General features: G+C 41.6%; 2 protein-coding genes across 2 annotated transcripts in view; one reads left to right on the top strand and one right to left on the bottom strand.

Moving 5' to 3' along the window:
• The window catches only part of LOC134791737 (mitochondrial glycine transporter B-like), a 58,512-nt gene that overhangs the window by 15,093 nt on the left and 21,841 nt on the right, over window positions 1-21,578 (top strand). The window lies entirely within an intron of this gene.
• Window positions 1-21,578, bottom strand: part of LOC134791503 (apyrase-like) — a 42,169-nt gene that overhangs the window by 820 nt on the left and 19,771 nt on the right. Inside the window, 1 exon segment of the mRNA XM_063762548.1 lies at window positions 2,677-2,910. Coding sequence (XP_063618618.1) covers window positions 2,677-2,910 — 234 coding nt within the window.

Genomic DNA, 21,578 nt, shown 5'->3' with positions numbered 1-21,578 from the left:
GGCAGGAGCTTGCACTCGCGGGCTACACCGCTACACTGAAAAAAAAACCTGGTACTGGTAACCAGAATCTGGTTAGCTGTACTATATTGTCTTGTTGTATATGTGACGACAGGACACTTTGTAAACATAACCAGACCATTCTTGTTAAATTAAATTTGTTAATTCTATGAAGTGTATAGTAGTGGGTATAAGACTTTTAGTAAACCCAACTAGCCGGTCTGTTAATGGTTACTAAATAATACAGTAACATATACGTTCCTGTCCTGTTGTTATTACAAGGTATTCAGTATATGTAACTGAACGATTTGTGCGGTGTACTGGTTTTATATTGTTCACGTTACCAGAACGCACTGTGCTAATGGGGCTTTTAAGCGAGCCATATGTTCACTGCAATATGTGGCCGGCAACTATTGGTGTCCTCTTACTCACATGTTAGAGAGGGACACTAATAGTTGCCGGCCACATATTGCAGTGAACATATGGCCCGTTTAGAAGTCCCTTCAGCACAGTGGGTTCTGGTTACGTGAACAATATATAACCAGTATACTGCTCTTCTAGTAAATACAGACAAGTTTTTAAGCACACTTATTTATTTTTATTTTATTGATCAAATAAGTAACACAGCATTACAGTAAAACCAAGGCACTGTGACACTACAAAAGAAAAAAACATTTTGTCTCCACAAAGAAAACAATAGACACAAAAATGACATACAAATTAAACATTGGATTTGGGCGACGACGTAACAGCGTGGCTCCGTAGCGTCGTCTGACTCGGCGTAGGATTCGGCAGGTTGCCCCGGAACCGCCGAAACACCACACCCTTCGGCCAGAAGTCCGCGCTTGCGATGGTGTCCTGCAGAGGCCGCGGCACGCGCACTACAAATCAACTGAAGTGCACATAGTGACGCGACTGTAGCTGGTGCACCCTCAGCGTGTAGCCAGTCTTCCGGCGGACGTACTCCACCACCTCGTCGGCCCCGGCGGAGTAATGCAGGCGAGACAAGTAGAGCGCCTTACTCGGTGTCGCAAATCGTAGGCCAAAATTAACCGGCTCCGCAGTGCCACACAGAGTTTTACGAGGCGCCCTGCGCGCCTTGCGTTTCCTTTCCACCAGTGTGAATCCCTCCTTATCCACATCGGTGCGGGAGGACTTTTCCTTAATCGGAGCCCGCACATTTCACTGTGTCAGCAACACGCAAACAACACGCACTTATACTATACACTTGTACTAGTTTACAATAAAATTATGGACAGGATCTACGTAAATAAAACATCGACCGGCCGGAGCGTAAGACGCTGGCGTAATGGCTGCCGTTCTGTGACTTGCGCAATTCCATAGTCTAATAAAACATGGTCTTCCATTCCCAGAGTGACACGGGGCTACGTCACAACAACATGGCCGCTATATATAGCGCTATCGCATATTATCATATAGCGCTGTCGCATGATGACGTAAGCCCGTGTCAGTTAGGTGACCTAGAAAAGACGGGAATGGAGTACCAGGCGGAGTATATTATTATACCATGCGCAATTCCTTTCTCCGCCCCCCGCCACCCGCGCATACACCGTGGTGTTGGCACAACTGTTTGATTCGTTCAGACTACAATGCATTATAGTAACCACAACATAATAACTTGTAACGTGTACACTCGTATCTTTATTTTTACATATCAATAGTTAGTGTTACGATGCATATATTAAACGAGACAAACGTTTAATATTTACAACACTTGCATCTTTACATATACAACGAAATTGTAAGCAGTACTAAATTGCATTTAACTAGAATTAAACAGTGATGTTTAAAAAACAAGTTTTACACGATACAACATGTTTTGTTATTACTACCAGATTTTAGTAGTTATAACTATATTTTTAATTACTATACGTTCTGGTAGTATTGTAGAAAATTATTTTTTTCGGTGTACGCTCTGCTCTCGTGGATCATTTAGCCGGGGTATTGGTTACGTTTTGTCTGATTTCTCTATAGTCTATAGTAATAAGCGACTAACCTCCACAGCCTCAACTCTCTCGAACGCAGCATCCGCAGTAATAAGATAGTTGCAGCCCATGACCTCATCCCTGGTCTCGTTATAGGAAGTGTGGCTACACCGCCGCGGCAGGAACTTTCGCGGGCTACACCGCTACGCTCCACTCTCGTGGATCATGTAACCGGGGCCATTGGTTACGTTTTGTCTGATTTCTCTATAGTCTATAGTAATAAGCGACTAACCTCCACAGCCTCAACCTTGTCGAACGCAGCATCAGCAGTAATAAGATAGTTGCAGCCCATGGCCTCATCCCTGGTCTCGTTATAGGAAGTGTGGCTACACCGCCGCGGCAGGAACTTTCGCGGGCTACACCGCTACGCTCCACTCTCGTGGATCATGACTGTAACCGGGGCCATTGGTTACGTTTTGTCTGATTTCTCTATAGTCTATAGTAATAAGCGACTAACCTCCACAGCCTCAACTCTCTCGAACGCAGCATCCGCAGTAATAATAAGATAGTTGCAGCCCATGACCTCATCCCTGGTCTCGTTGTAGGAAGTGTGCCTTCACCGCCGCGGCAGGAACTTTCACGGGCTACACCGCCACGCTCCGCTCTCGTGAATTATGTAACCGGGCCATTGGTCACGTTTTGTCTGATTTATATACAATAATAAGCGACTAACCTCCACAGCCTCAACCTTGTCGAACGCAGCATCCGCAGTAATAAGATAGTTGCAGCCCATGACCTCATCCCTGGTCTCGTTATAGGAACTCCGGCTACACCGCCGCGGCAGGAACTTCCATTCGCGGGCCGTGGGCGACCATGCCCCGCTCTCGTGGATCATGTAACCCGGCCATTGAATTTTGATCGCGCTGCGGATGGCTTTGTATTGGTTTATCCAGGATAAGTGCTGGACCTGGAAAGTGATTTGTCTAACTATAATCCATACTAAAATTATAACAGTGAAAATAACTCTGTCTTCTTTAGTTCTCAATCATCATCATCATCATCATCATCATCGTCATTCCACGCAAACGAAGTCGCGGGCAGACACTAGTATAATTGCAATTACTAACAAATTAAAATGAGCTAATTTTGATCTGAAATAAATAATATCATTAATTGATTGTCTCCCAAACCTAAATCAATCTCTGTTTCTCTATAAAGAGATTATAGATATGTTTGCAGGGCACAAGTACAACTTACTGACTTATGCTCACTAAAATGAAAAGATATGTATAACCAGTTAAGTGACACCCATAGCTTTATTACAGAGATGAAATTGAGTGGAACAAACCCGTGCCAATCAGTAAAGCATGACATTTTCAAGCAATAACTTGCGTCAGACAAACTGGATTGTTTAATGCTTTTATTGTACAATCTACATATTATCGTTTAATCATGCGTAAACTGTTGGTTTGACGATTAGAGTGATGCTGTTTCTAGTATGTAGGTATAGACTAGATAGACTACCTGACGATGAATGGGCATTATCTTTTGTTAAAGCAAACCGCTAAGTACCTGTGCAAAATGAAATACAACAAAAGATTCTAAACAGATAACATCTTTACCGCTCGATTACCTGCCGATGAATGCATCGGCATTCGGCAGGTAATCTCTCAAGTAGATTCCGACATTTTAAAACCGTACGACTATAGCCTCCAAGGCAAGGCCCAAGGTCCTACATATAGTACTTATTCAGTTCGATGAAATTTAAATCATATTCAATTGGAACAGAGTCGCATTTGTTTTGTTTCGGTCAATTCATTCTTCGTCCGAAACTCGTACTGAGCAGTCTGTGTCTAGTTGTAAAATCATTAAAATATATTAGCATTTGAAGTATTTGAACAAATTAAATTATTTTTCAGAAAATATTTTAATTTGTTTTTATCAAGTAGAAACACTACTATATAAATTATAAACTGAAATAAATGTCATATACTAAGAAAAAGTGACCAAGGCCTCCAGTGCCCCAGGCTGGAATCGAACCAGCGTCCTCTGCTATCGCGGCAGGTGCCTGAACCACTCGGCCACCGGGCCACAGCGACATTAGTCAAATTTTCCAAGTATATGCACTTCCTACTGAAGGCTTGTGGCGCCCCCTGGCCATCTCTAAGGTAGAACAGTATGGTTCGAACCTTCTATCTGGATCATTCTCATGATGATACCGAGCTAGCGAGAGAGATGGCGCTGCCAATCAATACTATGAAGTATTTGAACAAATTAAATTATTTTTCAGAAAATATTTTAATTTGTTTTTATCAAGTAGAAACACTACTATATAAATTATAAACTGAAATAAATGTCATATACTAAGAAAAAGTGACCAAGGCCTCCAGTGCCCCAGGCTGGAATCGAACCAGCGTCCTCTGCTATCGCGGCAGGTGCCTGAACCACTCGGCCACCGGGCCACAGCGACATTAGTCAAATTTTCCAAGTATATGCACTTCCTACTGAAGGCTTGTGGCGCCCCCTGGCCATCTCTAAGGTAGAACAGTATGGTTCGAACCTTCTATCTGGATCATTCTCATGATGATACCGAGCTAGCGAGAGAGATGGCGCTGCCAATCAATACTATGAAGTATTTGAACAAATTAAATTATTTTTCAGAAAATATTTTAATTTGTTTTTATCAAGTAGAAACACTACTATATAAATTATAAACTGAAATAAATGTCATATACTAAGAAAAAGTGACCAAGGCCTCCAGTGCCCCAGGCTGGAATCGAACCAGCGTCCTCTGCTATCGCGGCAGGTGCCTGAACCACTCGGCCACCGGGCCACAGCGACATTAGTCAAATTTTCCAAGTATATGCACTTCCTACTGAAAGCTTGTGGCGCCCCCTGGCCATCTCTAAGGTAGAACAGTATGGTTCGAACCTTCTATCTGGATCATTCTCATGATGATACCGAGCTAGCGAGAGATATGGCGCTGCCAATCAATACTATGAAGTATTTGAACAAATTAAATTATTTTTCAGAAAATATTTTAATTTGTTTTTATCAAGTAGAAACACTACTATATAAATTATAAACTGAAATAAATGTCATATACTAAGAAAAAGTGACCAAGGCCTCCAGTGCCCCAGGCTGGAATCGAACCAGCGTCCTCTGCTATCGCGGCAGGTGCCTGAACCACTCGGCCACCGGGCCACAGCGACATTAGTCAAATTTTCCAAGTATATGCACTTCCTACTGAAGGCTTGTGGCGCCCCCTGGCCATCTCTAAGGTAGAACAGTATGGTTCGAACCTTCTATCTGGATCATTCTCATGATGATACCGAGCTAGCGAGAGAGATGGCGCTGCCAATCAATACTATGAAGTATTTGAACAAATTAAATTATTTTTCAGAAAATATTTTAATTTGTTTTTATCAAGTAGAAACACTACTATATAAATTATAAACTGAAATAAATGTCATATACTAAGAAAAAGTGACCAAGGCCTCCAGTGCCCCAGGCTGGAATCGAACCAGCGTCCTCTGCTATCGCGGCAGGTGCCTGAACCACTCGGCCACCGGGCCACAGCGACATTAGTCAAATTTTCCAAGTATATGCACTTCCTACTGAAGGCTTGTGGCGCCCCCTGGCCATCTCTAAGGTAGAACAGTATGGTTCGAACCTTCTATCTGGATCATTCTCATGATGATACCGAGCTAGCGAGAGAGATGGCGCTGCCAATCAATACTATGAAGTATTTGAACAAATTAAATTATTTTTCAGAAAATATTTTAATTTGTTTTTATCAAGTAGAAACACTACTATATAAATTATAAACTGAAATAAATGTCATATACTAAGAAAAAGTGACCAAGGCCTCCAGTGCCCCAGGCTGGAATCGAACCAGCGTCCTCTGCTATCGCGGCAGGTGCCTGAACCACTCGGCCACCGGGCCACAGCGACATTAGTCAAATTTTCCAAGTATATGCACTTCCTACTGAAGGCTTGTGGCGCCCCCTAGCCATCTCTAAGGTAGAACAGTATGGTTCGAACCTTCTATCTGGATCATTCTCATGATGATACCGAGCTAGCGAGAGAGATGGCGCTGCCAATCAATACTATGAAGTATTTGAACAAATTAAATTATTTTTCAGAAAATATTTTAATTTGTTTTTATCAAGTAGAAACACTACTATATAAATTATAAACTGAAATAAATGTCATATACTAAGAAAAAGTGACCAAGGCCTCCAGTGCCCCAGGCTGGAATCGAACCAGCGTCCTCTGCTATCGCGGCAGGTGCCTGAACCACTCGGCCACCGGGCCACAGCGACATTAGTCAAATTTTCCAAGTATATGCACTTCCTACTGAAGGCTTGTGGCGCCCCCTGGCCATCTCTAAGGTAGAACAGTATGGTTCGAACCTTCTATCTGGATCATTCTCATGATGATACCGAGCTAGCGAGAGAGATGGCGCTGCCAATCAATACTATGAAGTATTTGAACAAATTAAATTATTTTTCAGAAAATATTTTAATTTGTTTTTATCAAGTAGAAACACTACTATATAGACAAGAATTAGACAAAGAGTAGTATTCGGCTTCGGTAGAGCTAAGGCTAACTGTTTTTTGCTTGCGACTTTCCCAAGTAACTACTGACTCACCTATTTTAAAAACATAGCCCGTGTACGACCGGCGGTCTACGTCGTCACTGCCCCAGTCTGCATCCGCATATCCTGTGATGTCCAGCTGCTGCTTGCCTTTCTTAAAAGTCAAACGGAGATCCGAGGTACCTTTCAAGTAGCGCAGCACTCTTTTGGCTGCTTTCCAGTGGGTCTCTGTAAATGATTCATTAAATTGACTCAAGTAGCTAACTGCGTATGCGATGTCTGGTCTGGTACAGATAGCAATATACATGAGAGAACCTACAAGATCTCTATAATCATAGGTATCATCTCTTTGATTGCCCCTAGGTAACTTAAGTCCAGTTTCCATGGGAGTAGGCGAACACTTACACTCTTCCATTTTATATTTCTTCAGCACCATCGCGATATAACTCGATTGATCGAGAGTAATTTTGTTTTCATCTCTACACAATCTCATACCTAACACCTGATGAGCTGGCCCTAGATCTGTCATATCAAATTCCTTCATTAATTTGACTTTGACATCTAGCTTATCACGTTCATCACCTGTCGAAAACAATATTATATCATCAACATACAGAGCAATAATTATAAACGACCCCTTCAGTCGCTGAAAATAAACACAAGGCTCAGATGATGACTTATCGAACTTCAACTTACTGCATAGAACATGATCAATCTTCTCGTACCATGCCTTTGAGGCTTGTTTCAACCCGTAAATAGCTTTATTTAATTTGTAGACCTTACTTTCTTGACCTTTAACTATAAAGCCTTCCGGTTGTTCCATGAACACAGTTTCCTTCAAGTCACCGTTGAGAAATGCTGTTTTTACATCAAGATGTTCAATCTTCATACCGTACTCAACCGCCAAGGCTAACAAAGTACGTATAGTGGAGTATCTGACAACTGGTGAATACGTCTCCTCATAGTCTATTCCATATTGCTGCGTGAAGCCTTTAGCTACCAGGCGTGCCCTATATTTGAGTAGTTCACCGTTCAATCCACGTTTCACTTTGAACACCCACTTGCATTTGACAGGTTTTTGTGACTCTCGTCGATCTGTCAGTGTCCAACACTCGTTCTTAATAAATGAGTTGTACTCACAAGACATTGCTTCCCTCCAATTGTCAGCATCTGGACCACTCAGTGCTTCTCGTACAGTCCGTGGAGCATCTGGATCGCACGTGCCCGCTAGGAATCCAAAATGTGGTGAACCCGATGAACTGTCATATTCCGAAGTATCCGTACTCTCCTCCTCTGGAATATAAGTTGCATCGGCCGGATCATCACATTCACTAGAGCTAGACGAATCATTTATTGTGATCGTACTCGTTCGATCGCTCGTACTCTGAGAATTTTGGGTTAAATTGGCATCATCAGACGTACCGCTCACTACCGATATCGTTGGTTGTACAGAAGTTGGGTTTGACAATTCGATTACAACATTTTTATTTCCATTATTTTCAATTTGTGGAAATATTTCAATTGACTCAATGACATTGTCAATGTCATCATTTGATACATTTTTAATGAACGTATTTTCTAAGAAGGTTACATCTCTGGCTTTGATGCATTTTGTTGGTTGTTCCGGGTCCAAGAGTCTATAACCCTTTGTATGCTCACAATACCCAACAAAAATGTACTTTTTGCATTTCGGATCTAATTTTGAACGCTTCAAAGTCATCGCATAAGCCACAGAACCAAAGATACGTAAATGACTTAGAGATACCTTTTTGCCACTCCACTTCTCTTCAGGAGTGCTCCCCAGTACAGCTTTCGTAGGACAGCGGTTTTTGACGTAGACGGCCGTGTTAACAGCCTCCGCCCAGAATTCGTTGCTTAGGCCCGCATCTTGCAGCATGCATCTTGCAGCCTGCATCACAGTCCTGTTCGCGCGTTCTGCGACCCCGTTCTGAGCAGCAGAGCCAGGAACAGTGGTTTGATGCACGATGCCATTGCTCTTGAGAAACGCCTGAAAAGCAGAACTTGTGAATTCTCCTCCGTTGTCGCTACGTAGCGATTTTATCTTTTTACCTGTCTGGTTCTCCACTAAAGCCTTAAATTCTTTGAACCTATCAAATACTTCACCTTTTTTAGTTAAAAAGTACACAAACGTCTTTCTAGAATAGTCATCTATGAAAAACAAGAAATACCTTGCACCGCTGAATGAGGGAGATGGTAGCGGCCCACAGACGTCTGTATGTACTAAACCCAGGACCTCTTTAGCCCTGTTGTGAGATTTCTTAGGAAAGGGGACCCTACTTGCCTTACCTTGTACACACGCTACACACGTTTCAAAATCTCTACTATCATATGATATACCAGAAGCCATACCTTTTTTCAAAAGTTCCATGCTTCTTCTGTTGAGATGCGATAGACGACGATGCCAAACCTTCTCTGAAGCTACAGATACAGTTCCGTCGCTAGTAACCGCACGCTTGTCCTCCACTGCTGCATTGGCCATCTGTTTGTTCTGTAAAGGAACATTAGAACACGCCCCCACAGTGTCAAGGACATAAACATCATTTTTCAAAGTAGCTGTCGCTGCAATAACCCCATTATCTAGTATTTCGCAACTATCGGATTCGAATACTATCTTAAAGCCTTTCTTTGCCATGGCGCTTACCGACAATAAGTTAGCTACTAAATTAGGTACATAATACACATCACTTATAGTCTTTACAGTGCCATTACGTTGTTCCACTTGAACATTACCTCGTCCGGCCGTAAATAGTTTGTCTCCGTTAGCTACAGTCACTTGCAACGATTTCTCTGACTTCATGTCACTCATCATGTTCACATCTCGACAAAGATGACTCGCCGATCCACTGTCCACGTACCAAAGATCACTTTCCACGTTCACCGACAGCGCCGTGAGTAGAGCCTTTGCCGACGACGTTCCTTTGCTACTTTTCTTTTTGTTTAACATCGGACAATCTTTCTTGAAATGTCCGGTCCTCTTACATACATAGCACCTGGGCAGCTTTCTCGCGGCTGTCAGAGCCGTAACTCCGTCTCCGTCGCGCTTGCTGTCCTCACGTCGCATCCTTTCCTGTAGCAGCTTCGCCGATACAACTTCGCTAGATAATTTGGCAGTTGACGAGTTCTCAATAGCCATGATTAGCGGGTCGTAGTCCTCAGGAAGTCTGCTCAGCATGATGACCGCAACAAAGTCATCCTCCAACCCAGCACCAATATCCTGAAGTTGTTGTGCGACATCCGTGATTTTGTTTATGTATTTCTCCATACTCTGACAATCCGTTAACTTTGTGCTAAACAAAGTTCGCAACAGGCCTAGTCTCCGACATAATCCCTTATCTTCATATGCTTTCTGAAGACTCGTCCATGCTTTGTGTGCCGAGGTCACGTTCCTTATGTGTACAAAGGCCGTCGATTGCACGGACAATGCAATGCGTGCGAGCGCTTTCTGGCCCTTTTTCACATCTTCCGGTTTTTTATTGTCAACCTCTTTTTCCACAAAATCCCAAAGATCTTCATGAACTAACACCATCTTCATCATAAATTTCCACGATGAATAGTTTTCCATTCCTTTTAGTTTTTCCATCACGAGTGGAGATGAGGAACTTGTACTGGACGCCATTACTGATGGCAACCGTATTAACTATTTTCGCTTTTTACGCTCGAAATCCGTTTTGATTTTTATTGAAAACGCGCAGGCCCATGACCTGTTAAATCTGGCGTAAAGGAAACTATGATGAGTCCATATGAAGAGTATATTGTCGAGGATTAGGCACTGATACAAATTTAGTCTGGTTAGCAGCAAGGTCGAAACGAATGTGACGGCATCACGCACGCGAACAAAAGCTGTATATTTATTCAAACATTTAAACTTGTTCCACGTGCGTTTATGCAGTTACCTATAAAACAAGATTCTTTAAGTTTACGAAGACACTTTCCAACATTATAAACTGAAATAAATGTCATATACTAAGAAAAAGTGACCAAGGCCTCCAGTGCCCCAGGCTGGAATCGAACCAGCGTCCTCTGCTATCGCGGCAGGTGCCTGAACCACTCGGCCACCGGGCCACAGCGACATTAGTCAAATTTTCTTTTCAGGCACCTGCCGCGATAGCAGAGGACGCTGGTTCGATTCCAGCCTGGGGCACTGGAGGCCTTGGTCACTTTTTCTTAGTATATGACATTTATTTCAGTTTATAATTTATATAGTAGTGTTTCTACTTGATAAAAACAAATTAAAATATTTTCTGAAAAATAATTTAATTTGTTCAAATACTTCAAAGTATTGATTGGCAGCGCCATCTCTCTCGCTAGCTCGGTATCATCATGAGAATGATCCAGATAGAAGGTTCGAACCATACTGTTCTACCTTAGAGATGGCCAGGGGGCGCCACAAGCCTTCAGTAGGAAGTGCATATACTTGGAAAATTTGACTAATGTCGCTGTGGCCCGGTGGCCGAGTGGTTCAGGCACCTGCCGCGATAGCAGAGGACGCTGGTTCGATTCCAGCCTGGGGCACTGGAGGCCTTGGTCACTTTTTCTTAGTATATGACATTTATTTCAGTTTATAATTTATATAGTAGTGTTTCTACTTGATAAAAACAAATTAAAATATTTTCTGAAAAATAATTTAATTTGTTCAAATACTTCATAGTATTGATTGGCAGCGCCATCTCTCTCGCTAGCTCGGTATCATCATGAGAATGATCCAGATAGAAGGTTCGAACCATACTGTTCTACCTTAGAGATGGCCAGGGGGCGCCACAAGCCTTCAGTAGGAAGTGCATATACTTGGAAAATTTGACTAATGTCGCTGTGGCCCGGTGGCCGAGTGGTTCAGGCACCTGCCGCGATAGCAGAGGACGCTGGTTCGATTCCAGCCTGGGGCACTGGAGGCCTTGGTCACTTTTTCTTAGTATATGACATTTATTTCAGTTTATAATTTATATAGTAGTGTTTCTACTTGATAATAACAAATTAAAATATTTTCTGAAAAATAATTTAATTTGTTCAAATACTTCATAGTATTGATTGGCAGCGCCATCTCTCTCGCTAGCTCGGTATCATCATGAGAATGATCCAGATAGAAGGTTCGAACCATACTGTTCTACCTTAGAGATGGCCAGGTGGCGCCACAAGCCTTCAGTAGGAAGTGCATATACTTGGAAAATTTGACTAATGTCGCTGTGGCCCGGTGGCCGAGTGGTTCAGGCACCTGCCGCGATAGCAGAGGACGCTGGTTCGATTCCAGCCTGGGGCACTGGAGGCCTTGGTCACTTTTTCTTAGTATATGACATTTATTTCAGTTTATAATTTATATAGTAGTGTTTCTACTTGATAAAAACAAATTAAAATATTTTCTGAAAAATAATTTAATTTGTTCAAATACTTCATAGTATTGATTGGCAGCGCCATCTCTCTCGCTAGCTCGGTATCATCATGAGAATGATCCAGATAGAAGGTTCGAACCATACTGTTCTACCTTAGAGATGGCCAGGGGGCGCCACAAGCCTTCAGTAGGAAGTGCATATACTTGGAAAATTTGACTAATGTCGCTGTGGCCCGGTGGCCGAGTGGTTCAGGCACCTGCCGCGATAGCAGAGGACGCTGGTTCGATTCCAGCCTGGGGCACTGGAGGCCTTGGTCACTTTTTCTTAGTATATGACATTTATTTCAGTTTATAATTTATATAGTAGTGTTTCTACTTCATAAAAACAAATTAAAATATTTTCTGAAAAATAATTTAATTTGTTCAAATACTTCATAGTATTGATTGGCAGCGCCATCTCTCTCGCTAGCTCGGTATCATCATGAGAATGATCCAGATAGAAGGTTCGAACCATACTGTTCTACCTTAGAGATGGCCAGGGGGCGCCACAAGCCTTCAGTAGGAAGTGCATATACTTGGAAAATTTGACTAATGTCGCTGTGGCCCGGTGGCCGAGTGGTTCAGGCACCTGCCGCGATAGCAGAGGACGCTGGTTCGATTCCAGCCTGGGGCACTGGAGGCCTTGGTCACTTTTTCTTAGTATATGACATTTATTTCAGTTTATAATTTATATAGTAGTGTTTCTACTTGATAAAAACAAATTAAAATATTTTCTGAAAAATAATTTAATTTGTTCAAATACTTCATAGTATTGATTGGCAGCGCCATCTCTCTCGCTAGCTCGGTATCATCATGAGAATGATCCAGATAGAAGGTTCGAACCATACTGTTCTACTATTGGCATAGTATCAAAAATTGTAATTAAATGTATGTTCCTTACTACTAGCGCCATCTATCCACAATGTGTGTGAAACTTATAAGTACCGTTACTCGTTGAATAAAGTCAGTCTGTTGCGAATATCTAACGTGTTTTAATAGGTTATGGGCGTTTCCAGTTTTTATCAGTTATTTTAGTGTAAAATAGATAAAAGTGAACGTTTATTCGTGGAAACATGACTACGAACTATATTGCCAGTGTGCCTAAGTTGAAAGGCAGGGAGAATTACGACGAGTGGAGTTTTGCGGCCCAAAGCTTGTTGGTGCTCGATGGAACTGACAAGTACATCAACCCCCCGGAGGGATTTGAAAATAAGCCAACAGAAGATGCAAAAACGAAGGCAAAGTTAATATTAACTATTGATCCAGCATTGTACGTGCATATCAAGAACACACAGAGCTCAGCGGAATTATGGACTAAGTTGAAGACCATGTTTGACGACTCTGGTTTCTCAAGAAAGATAACCTTGCTTCGACATTTGATTAATATAAGACTTGAAAACTGTGACTCGATGTCTAACTATGTCACACAAATGGTCGAAACAGCTCAAAGGTTAAACGGCACAGGATTTACAATAACCGATGAATGGGTAGGATCATTATTGTTAGCAGGTTTGTCTGACCGTTATTCACCCATGATTATGGCAATTGAACATTCGGGTATTTCGATAACTGCAGATGTCATTAAGTCAAAGTTACTTGACATGGAAGTAACGAAAGATTCTGAAGTTGGCAGCAGTGCGGCATTTGTAGCAAGAAATAAATATCACTCTAGCAACACTAAGCCGAAAAATAATGGCGGGCAGTCAATGTCAAACAAGAAGACAGTGACAGATACAACAACAAAAGAGGTTAAAGAGGTTATTTGCTTTAGATGCAAATCCGGCGGACATTATCGAAATCAATGCCCGATGTCGAAGAAAAACGCTAGTAAATGCGTATTTAGTGTTGTTTTCCTCACTAGGAAGTTCAGTAAGGAAGATTTTTACGTGGACTCAGGTGCGAGCGGGCATTTTGTGGTGAACAAAGATTGGGTGAAAAATGCAAACTTTACGCCGTGTTTACCAGAAATCATTGTGGCAAATGATGAAAGAGTGCCAGTAGTTTGTTCCGGAGACGTGGAAATTGTTTCGGATTTGGAATGTCAAATAACCGTGAAGGATGCGTTATGCGTGCCTAGTTTGACAACAAACTTGTTATCGGTAAGCGAGCTCACCAAGAATGGCAACAGTGTCACTTTTGATAAAAAACATTGTTATATTTGTGACAAAAACAATGCTTTGGTTGCCATAGCTGATCTAATTAATGGTGTATACAAGCTGCGGCTACAGAAACAAAGTTGTTTGTTGGCAGCTCCAGTAGTTACAGGACAGCTTTGGCATAAACGTCTGGCTCACATTAATAGCCAAGATTTAAACAAAATGAGAAATGGCATTGTTGATGGTGTGTCGTATGAAGGATCTTTGGATATAACTAAGGCGCAATGTGAAACCTGTTGTGAAGGGAAACAAACGAGGTTACCTTTTACTCATGTTGGTACCAGGAGCACAGAGACATGTCACAGAATACACAGTGACCTGTGTGGACCCATGGAGGTTAATTCTTTAAATGGTAACAGATACTTCATGCTGTTCATTGATGATTACAGCAGAATGACCTTCATTTACTTTCTTAAACAAAAGAACGAGGCTTTTAGTAAATTTAAAGAATTTAAAGCACTAGTAGAGAATCAGCAAGGGAAGAAGATCAAGATATTTCATACTGATCAAGGTCTGGAATATTGCAACCGTGAGTTTAAAACCTACCTTGCTGCTGCTGGCATTATACATCAAACTACAAATGCTTACACTCCAGAACAAAACTCAATCCCAGAACGAGCCAACCGCTCCGTGGTCGAGAAAGCTAGGTGTCTTCTTTATGATGCAAAGTTGGACAAGAGATTTTGGGCAGAGGCGGCCAGCACCGCAGTTTATCTGAAAAACAGGTCCATTGTATCAGGTTTAGAGAAAACTCCGTTTGAACTATGGTATGGTTCAAAACCTGATTTAAGTCACATTAGATTGTTTGGTAGTAAAGCAATGGTACATATCCCGAAGGAGAAACGCTTGAAGTGGGATAAGAAAGCTGCACAGCATATCTTGGTTGGGTATGGAGAGAATGTGAAAGGATACAGATTGTATAATCCTTCAAAGAAGACCATTGTTACCAGCAGAGATGTCATTGTGATGGAAGGTGAAATGGATAGTAGCGACACCTGTGAAGATTTGGCTATTTGGATACCTAATGAAGAGGCACTGACAAACAGTGTGGAGGAGAAGAGCAGTGTTTCAGTGGGGGATTCGCATCCTGATGATCCAGATGCGGATCATTCTGTACTCTCTTCAGATTCTTCAGTATACGCTGATGGTAATGAGACATTAACCGAACCTCTGTCAAATGAGGAGCCAGAACAACCAGTCCAGAATACATCAACACCTGAGCTGAGAAGTAAGCGTCTGAGAAAACAGCCTGACAGGTATGGCTTTAGCAGCATGTGCGTTCCCAGTACTGTTCCAGCATCAGAGGAAATCTCATACTCAGAGGCTCTCGAAGGGCCTGAGAAGGAGCAGTGGAGACGTGCCATAGCTGAAGAGTTACAGTCGTTCGAGGACAATGATGCGTGGGAGCTCGTCGAGAACCCTGGTAACGTGTCTGTAGTGAAGTGTCGGTGGGTGTTCAATAAAAAAAGTGATGTGGACAATAATGTGCGTTATCGTGCGCGGCTCGTGGCCAAAGGCTTTACGCAGAAGCCTGGTGTTGACTATACGGACACTTTTTCTCCTGTAGTGCGTCATTCAACTCTGAGACTATTATTTGCTCTTAGTGTAAAGTTAGGAATGAGTATAACGCATTTAGATGTTACAACCGCTTTCTTAAATGGTTTTCTGAAGGAAAACATATATATGTCAATTCCTGAAGGTTTTGCAAACAAAAGTGGGGGAAATGTGTTGAAACTAAAGCGGGCTATTTACGGGCTGAAGCAGTCTTCTCTAGCATGGTATGAGAGAGTCAAAGAATGTCTTTGTAAATTAGGCTTTAAAAACAGTCAATATGAACCATGTTTGTTTGCAAAAACTAATGGGAAAGTAAAGATAATTGTCGGGCTCTATGTAGATGATTTTCTAATTTTCTCAAACAATGGCACTGAAACAGAAAAATTGAAAAATGTATTAAGTTCAGAGTTCAAGTTAAAGGACCTAGGCCCTGTAAGACAGTATCTTGGCATGAGAATAAATTTAGATAAAAATAAAAGTGTGATAACTGTGGATCAACAGCAATATATTGAACAGTTAGTGTCTAAATTTCAGATGTCAGAGTGTAAAACGCAAACTACTCCCATTGAACCCAAGCTAAATTTAGAAAAAACTGAAGGAAGTTTACCTAATGTTCCTTACCAAAAGTTAATAGGAAGTTTGATGTACTTGGCAGTTTTGACAAGGCCGGACATAGCATATTCGGTAAGCTACCTAAGTCAGTTCAATAATTGTTATAATAGTGAACATTACAATTATGCAAAACGCATTTTAAGGTACTTGCAGTTAACAAAAACCTATTGTTTGAGATATAGTAATAATAATAGTGATTTGCAAGGTTTTGTTGACAGTGATTGGGCAAGTGATTCCATAGATAGAAAGTCTTATACTGGTTTCTGTTTTGTTATGTCGGGGTCAGCTGTTTCGTGGCAAAGCAGGAAACAGAAGACTGTTAGCCTTTCTAGTACAGAATCAGAATACACTGCTCTCTCTGAAGCTTCCAGAGAGGCCGTTTACTTAAGAAATTTATTACATGAAATTACAGGAAAGTTTCATACAATTAATTTGCATTGTGACAACCAGAGTGCTTTGAAGTTAGCATCTAGTCATCAAAGTCACAATAGATCTAAACATATAGATGTACGCTATCACTATATCAGAGATGTTGTTAAAAGTAATTATGTTAATATTAAGTACATTCCTACTGAGGAAATGCCAGCTGATTTATTGACCAAGGGTTTGTGTTCTCTTAAACACTACAAGTTTATGAAAATGCTTGGTATTGTTTCTTTGTAGGTTTACCTATATACCTATGTATGGGGTTGTTTATTTTGTAGTGGTGGTGGTTTTTTTGGTTTCTTAATTTCTTAAGAATGTTTATCCTTGTGAGTTATTGAGGATGTTTAGCTTATTTTGATAAGTGGGGGTATTGGCATAGTATCAAAAATTGTAATTAAATGTATGTTCCTTACTACTAGCGCCATCTATCCACAATGTGTGTGAAACTTATAAGTACCGTTACTCGTTGAATAAAGTCAGTCTGTTGCGAATATCTAACGTGTTTTAATATCTACCTTAGAGATGGCCAGGGGGCGCCACAAGCCTTCAGTAGGAAGTGCATATACTTGGAAAATTTGACTAATGTCGCTGTGGCCCGGTGGCCGAGTGGTTCAGGCACCTGCCGCGATAGCAGAGGACGCTGGTTCGATTCCAGCCTGGGGCACTGGAGGCCTTGGTCACTTTTTCTTAGTATATGACATTTATTTCAGTTTATAATTTATATAGTAGTGTTTCTACTTGATAAAAACAAATTAAAATATTTTCTGAAAAATAATTTAATTTGTTCAAATACTTCATAGTATTGATTGGCAGCGCCATCTCTCTCGCTAGCTCGGTATCATCATGAGAATGATCCAGATAGAAGGTTCGAACCATACTGTTCTACCTTAGAGATGGCCAGGGGGCGCCACAAGCCTTCAGTAGGAAGTGCATATACTTGGAAAATTTGACTAATGTCGCTGTGGCCCGGTGGCCGAGTGGTTCAGGCACCTGCCGCAATAGCAGAGGACGCTGGTTCGATTCCAGCCTGGGGCACTGGAGGCCTTGGTCACTTTTTCTTAGTATATGACATTTATTTCAGTTTATAATTTATATAGTAGTGTTTCTACTTGATAAAAACAAATTAAAATATTTTCTGAAAAATAATTTAATTTGTTCAAATACTTCATAGTATTGATTGGCAGCACCATCTCTCTCGCTAGCTCGGTATCATCATGAGAATGATCCAGATAGAAGGTTCGAACCATACTGTTCTACCTTAGAGATGGCCAGGGGGCGCCACAAGCCTTCAGTAGGAAGTGCATATACTTGGAAAATTTGACTAATGTCGCTGTGGCCCGGTGGCCGAGTGGTTCAGGCACCTGCCGCGATAGCAGAGGACGCTGGTTCGATTCCAGCCTGGGGCACTGGAGGCCTTGGTCACTTTTTCTTAGTATATGACATTTATTTCAGTTTATAATTTATATAGTAGTGTTTCTACTTGATAAAAACAAATTAAAATATTTTCTGAAAAATAATTTAATTTGTTCAAATACTTCATAGTATTGATTGGCAGCGCCATCTCTCTCGCTAGCTCGGTATCATCATGAGAATGATCCAGATAGAAGGTTCGAACCATACTGTTCTACCTTAGAGATGGCCAGGGGGCGCCACAAGCCTTCAGTAGGAAGTGCATATACTTGGAAAATTTGACTAATGTCGCTGTGGCCCGGTGGCCGAGTGGTTCAGGCACCTGCCGCGATAGCAGAGGACGCTGGTTCGATTCCAGCCTGGGGCACTGGAGGCCTTGGTCACTTTTTCTTAGTATATGACATTTATTTCAGTTTATAATTTATATAGTAGTGTTTCTACTTGATAAAAACAAATTAAAATATTTTCTGAAAAATAATTTAATTTGTTCAAATACTTCATAGTATTGATTGGCAGCGCCATCTCTCTCGCTAGCTCGGTATCATCATGAGAATGATCCAGATAGAAGGTTCGAACCATACTGTTCTACCTTAGAGATGGCCAGGGGGCGCCACAAGCTTTCAGTAGGAAGTGCATATACTTGGAAAATTTGACTAATGTCGCTGTGGCCCGGTGGCCGAGTGGTTCAGGCACCTGCCGCGATAGCAGAGGACGCTGGTTCGATTCCAGCCTGGGGCACTGGAGGCCTTGGTCACTTTTTCTTAGTATATGACATTTATTTCAGTTTATAATTTATATAGTAGTGTTTCTACTTGATAAAAACAAATTAAAATATTTTCTGAAAAATAATTTAATTTGTTCAAATACTTCATAGTATTGATTGGCAGCGCCATCTCTCTCGCTAGCTCGGTATCATCATGAGAATGATCCAGATAGAAGGTTCGAACCATACTGTTCTACCTTAGAGATGGCCAGGGGGCGCCACAAGCCTTCAGTAGGAAGTGCATATACTTGGAAAATTTGACTAATGTCGCTGTGGCCCGGTGGCCGAGTGGTTCAGGCACCTGCCGCGATAGCAGAGGACGCTGGTTCGATTCCAGCCTGGGGCACTGGAGGCCTTGGTCACTTTTTCTTAGTATATGACATTTATTTCAGTTTATAATTTATATAGTAGTGTTTCTACTTGATAAAAACAAATTAAAATATTTTCTGAAAAATAATTTAATTTGTTCAAATACTTCATAGTATTGATTGGCAGCGCCATCTCTCTCGCTAGCTCGGTATCATCATGAGAATGATCCAGATAGAAGGTTCGAACCATACTGTTCTACCTTAGAGATGGCCAGGGGGCGCCACAAGCCTTCAGTAGGAAGTGCATATACTTGGAAAATTTGACTAATGTCGCTGTGGCCCGGTGGCCGAGTGGTTCAGGCACCTGCCGCGATAGCAGAGGACGCTGGTTCGATTCCAGCCTGGGGCACTGGAGGCCTTGGTCACTTTTTCTTAGTATATGACATTTATTTCAGTTTATAATTTATATAGTAGTGTTTCTACTTGATAAAAACAAATTAAAATATTTTCTGAAAAATAATTTAATTTGTTCAAATACTTCATAGTATTGATTGGCAGCGCCATCTCTCTCGCTAGCTCGGTATCATCATGAGAATGATCCAGATAGAAGGTTCGAACCATACTGTTCTACCTTAGAGATGGCCAGGGGGCGCCACAAGCCTTCAGTAGGAAGTGCATATACTTGGAAAATTTGACTAATGTCGCTGTGGCCCGGTGGCCGAGTGGTTCAGGCACCTGCCGCGATAGCAGAGGACGCTGGTTCGATTCCAGCCTGGGGCACTGGAGGCCTTGGTCACTTTTTCTTAGTATATGACATTTATTTCAGTTTATAATTTATATAGTAGTGTTTCTACTTGATAAAAACAAATTAAAATATTTTCTGAAAAATAATTTAATTTGTTCAAATACTTCATAGTATTGATTGGCAGCGCCATCTCTCTCGCTAGCTCGGTATCATCATGAGAATGATCCAGATAGAAGGTTCGAACCATACTGTTCTACCTTAGAGATGGCCAGGGGGCGCCACAAGCCTTCAGTAGGAAGTGCATATACTTGGAAAATTTGACTAATGTCGCTGTGGCCCGGTGGCCGAGTGGTTCAGGTACCTGCCGCGATAGCAGAGGACGCTGGTTCGATTCCAGCCTGGGGCACTGGAGGCCTTGGTCACTTTTTCTTAGTATATGACATTTATTTCAGTTTATAATTTATATAGTAGTGTTTCTACTTGATAAAAACAAATTAAAATATTTTCTGAAAAATAATTTAATTTGTTCAAATACTTCATAGTATTGATTGGCAGCGCCATCTCTCTCGCTAGCTCGGTATCATCATGAGAATGATCCAGATAGAAGGTTCGAACCATACTGTTCTACCTTAGAGATGGCCAGGGGGCGCCACAAGCCTTCAGTAGGAAGTGCATATACTTGGAAAATTTGACTAATGTCGCTGTGGCCCGGTGGCCGAGTGGTTCAGGCACCTGCCGCGATAGCAGAGGACGCTGGTTCGATTCCAGCCTGGGGCACTGGAGGCCTTGGTCACTTTTTCTTAGTATATGACATTTATTTCAGTTTATAATTTATATAGTAGTGTTTCTACTTGATAAAAACAAATTAAAATATTTTCTGAAAAATAATTTAATTTGTTCAAATACTTCATAGTATTGATTGGCAGCGCCATCTCTCTCGCTAGCTCGGTATCATCATGAGAATGATCCAGATAGAAGGTTCGAACCATACTGTTCTACCTTAGAGATGGCCAGGGGGCGCCACAAGCCTTCAGTAGGAAGTGCATATACTTGGAAAATTTGACTAATGTCGCTGTGGCCCGGTGGCCGAGTGGTTCAGGCACCTGCCGCGATAGCAGAGGACGCTGGTTCGATTCCAGCCTGGGGCACTGGAGGCCTTGGTCACTTTTTCTTAGTATATGACATTTATTTCAGTTTATATTAGCATTTGCTTAAAATTACACGATATCGACTAAGAAATAAGATTGCAATTTCACTACTCATCTTTTGCATTCCGTTGCCCGTTTATCAGTGCACGTGCGGCCAAGCGTAGTATATTTAAAATCATCGCATCAAACATGCCTGATTCACCTGATGGAGACCGATCAGCGTCACAACCAGATTTGTCGAAGGAACCGGACACATTAAACTTTGTGGCTACGAGGAAACGAAAACAACGGCACGACACTGAAGACATAACATCCTTGAGGGCAGAAATTCAAGATATGGTGGCTAGTGTGAAGGCGGACCGTGAAGCCCAAAACTCAAAATTTAATGAAGCCATTGATGAACTGCGTTCTCAAAATGCCCAAATAATTCAAACAAATTCAAAGATAGAAAAACTTCTTGAGCGCACAACCTTATTATATGAAAATTTACATGAAAAAGTTGAGAAAATATCCGCAGAGCATAACGAAGC

This window comes from Cydia splendana, chromosome 6 (assembly GCF_910591565.1).
Source record: "Cydia splendana chromosome 6, ilCydSple1.2, whole genome shotgun sequence".
In the NCBI taxonomy this organism is placed as follows: domain Eukaryota; kingdom Metazoa; phylum Arthropoda; class Insecta; order Lepidoptera; family Tortricidae; genus Cydia; species Cydia splendana.
The sequence above is the reverse complement of the archived record's forward strand: the minus strand, read 5'-3'. Positions and strand labels throughout refer to the sequence as shown.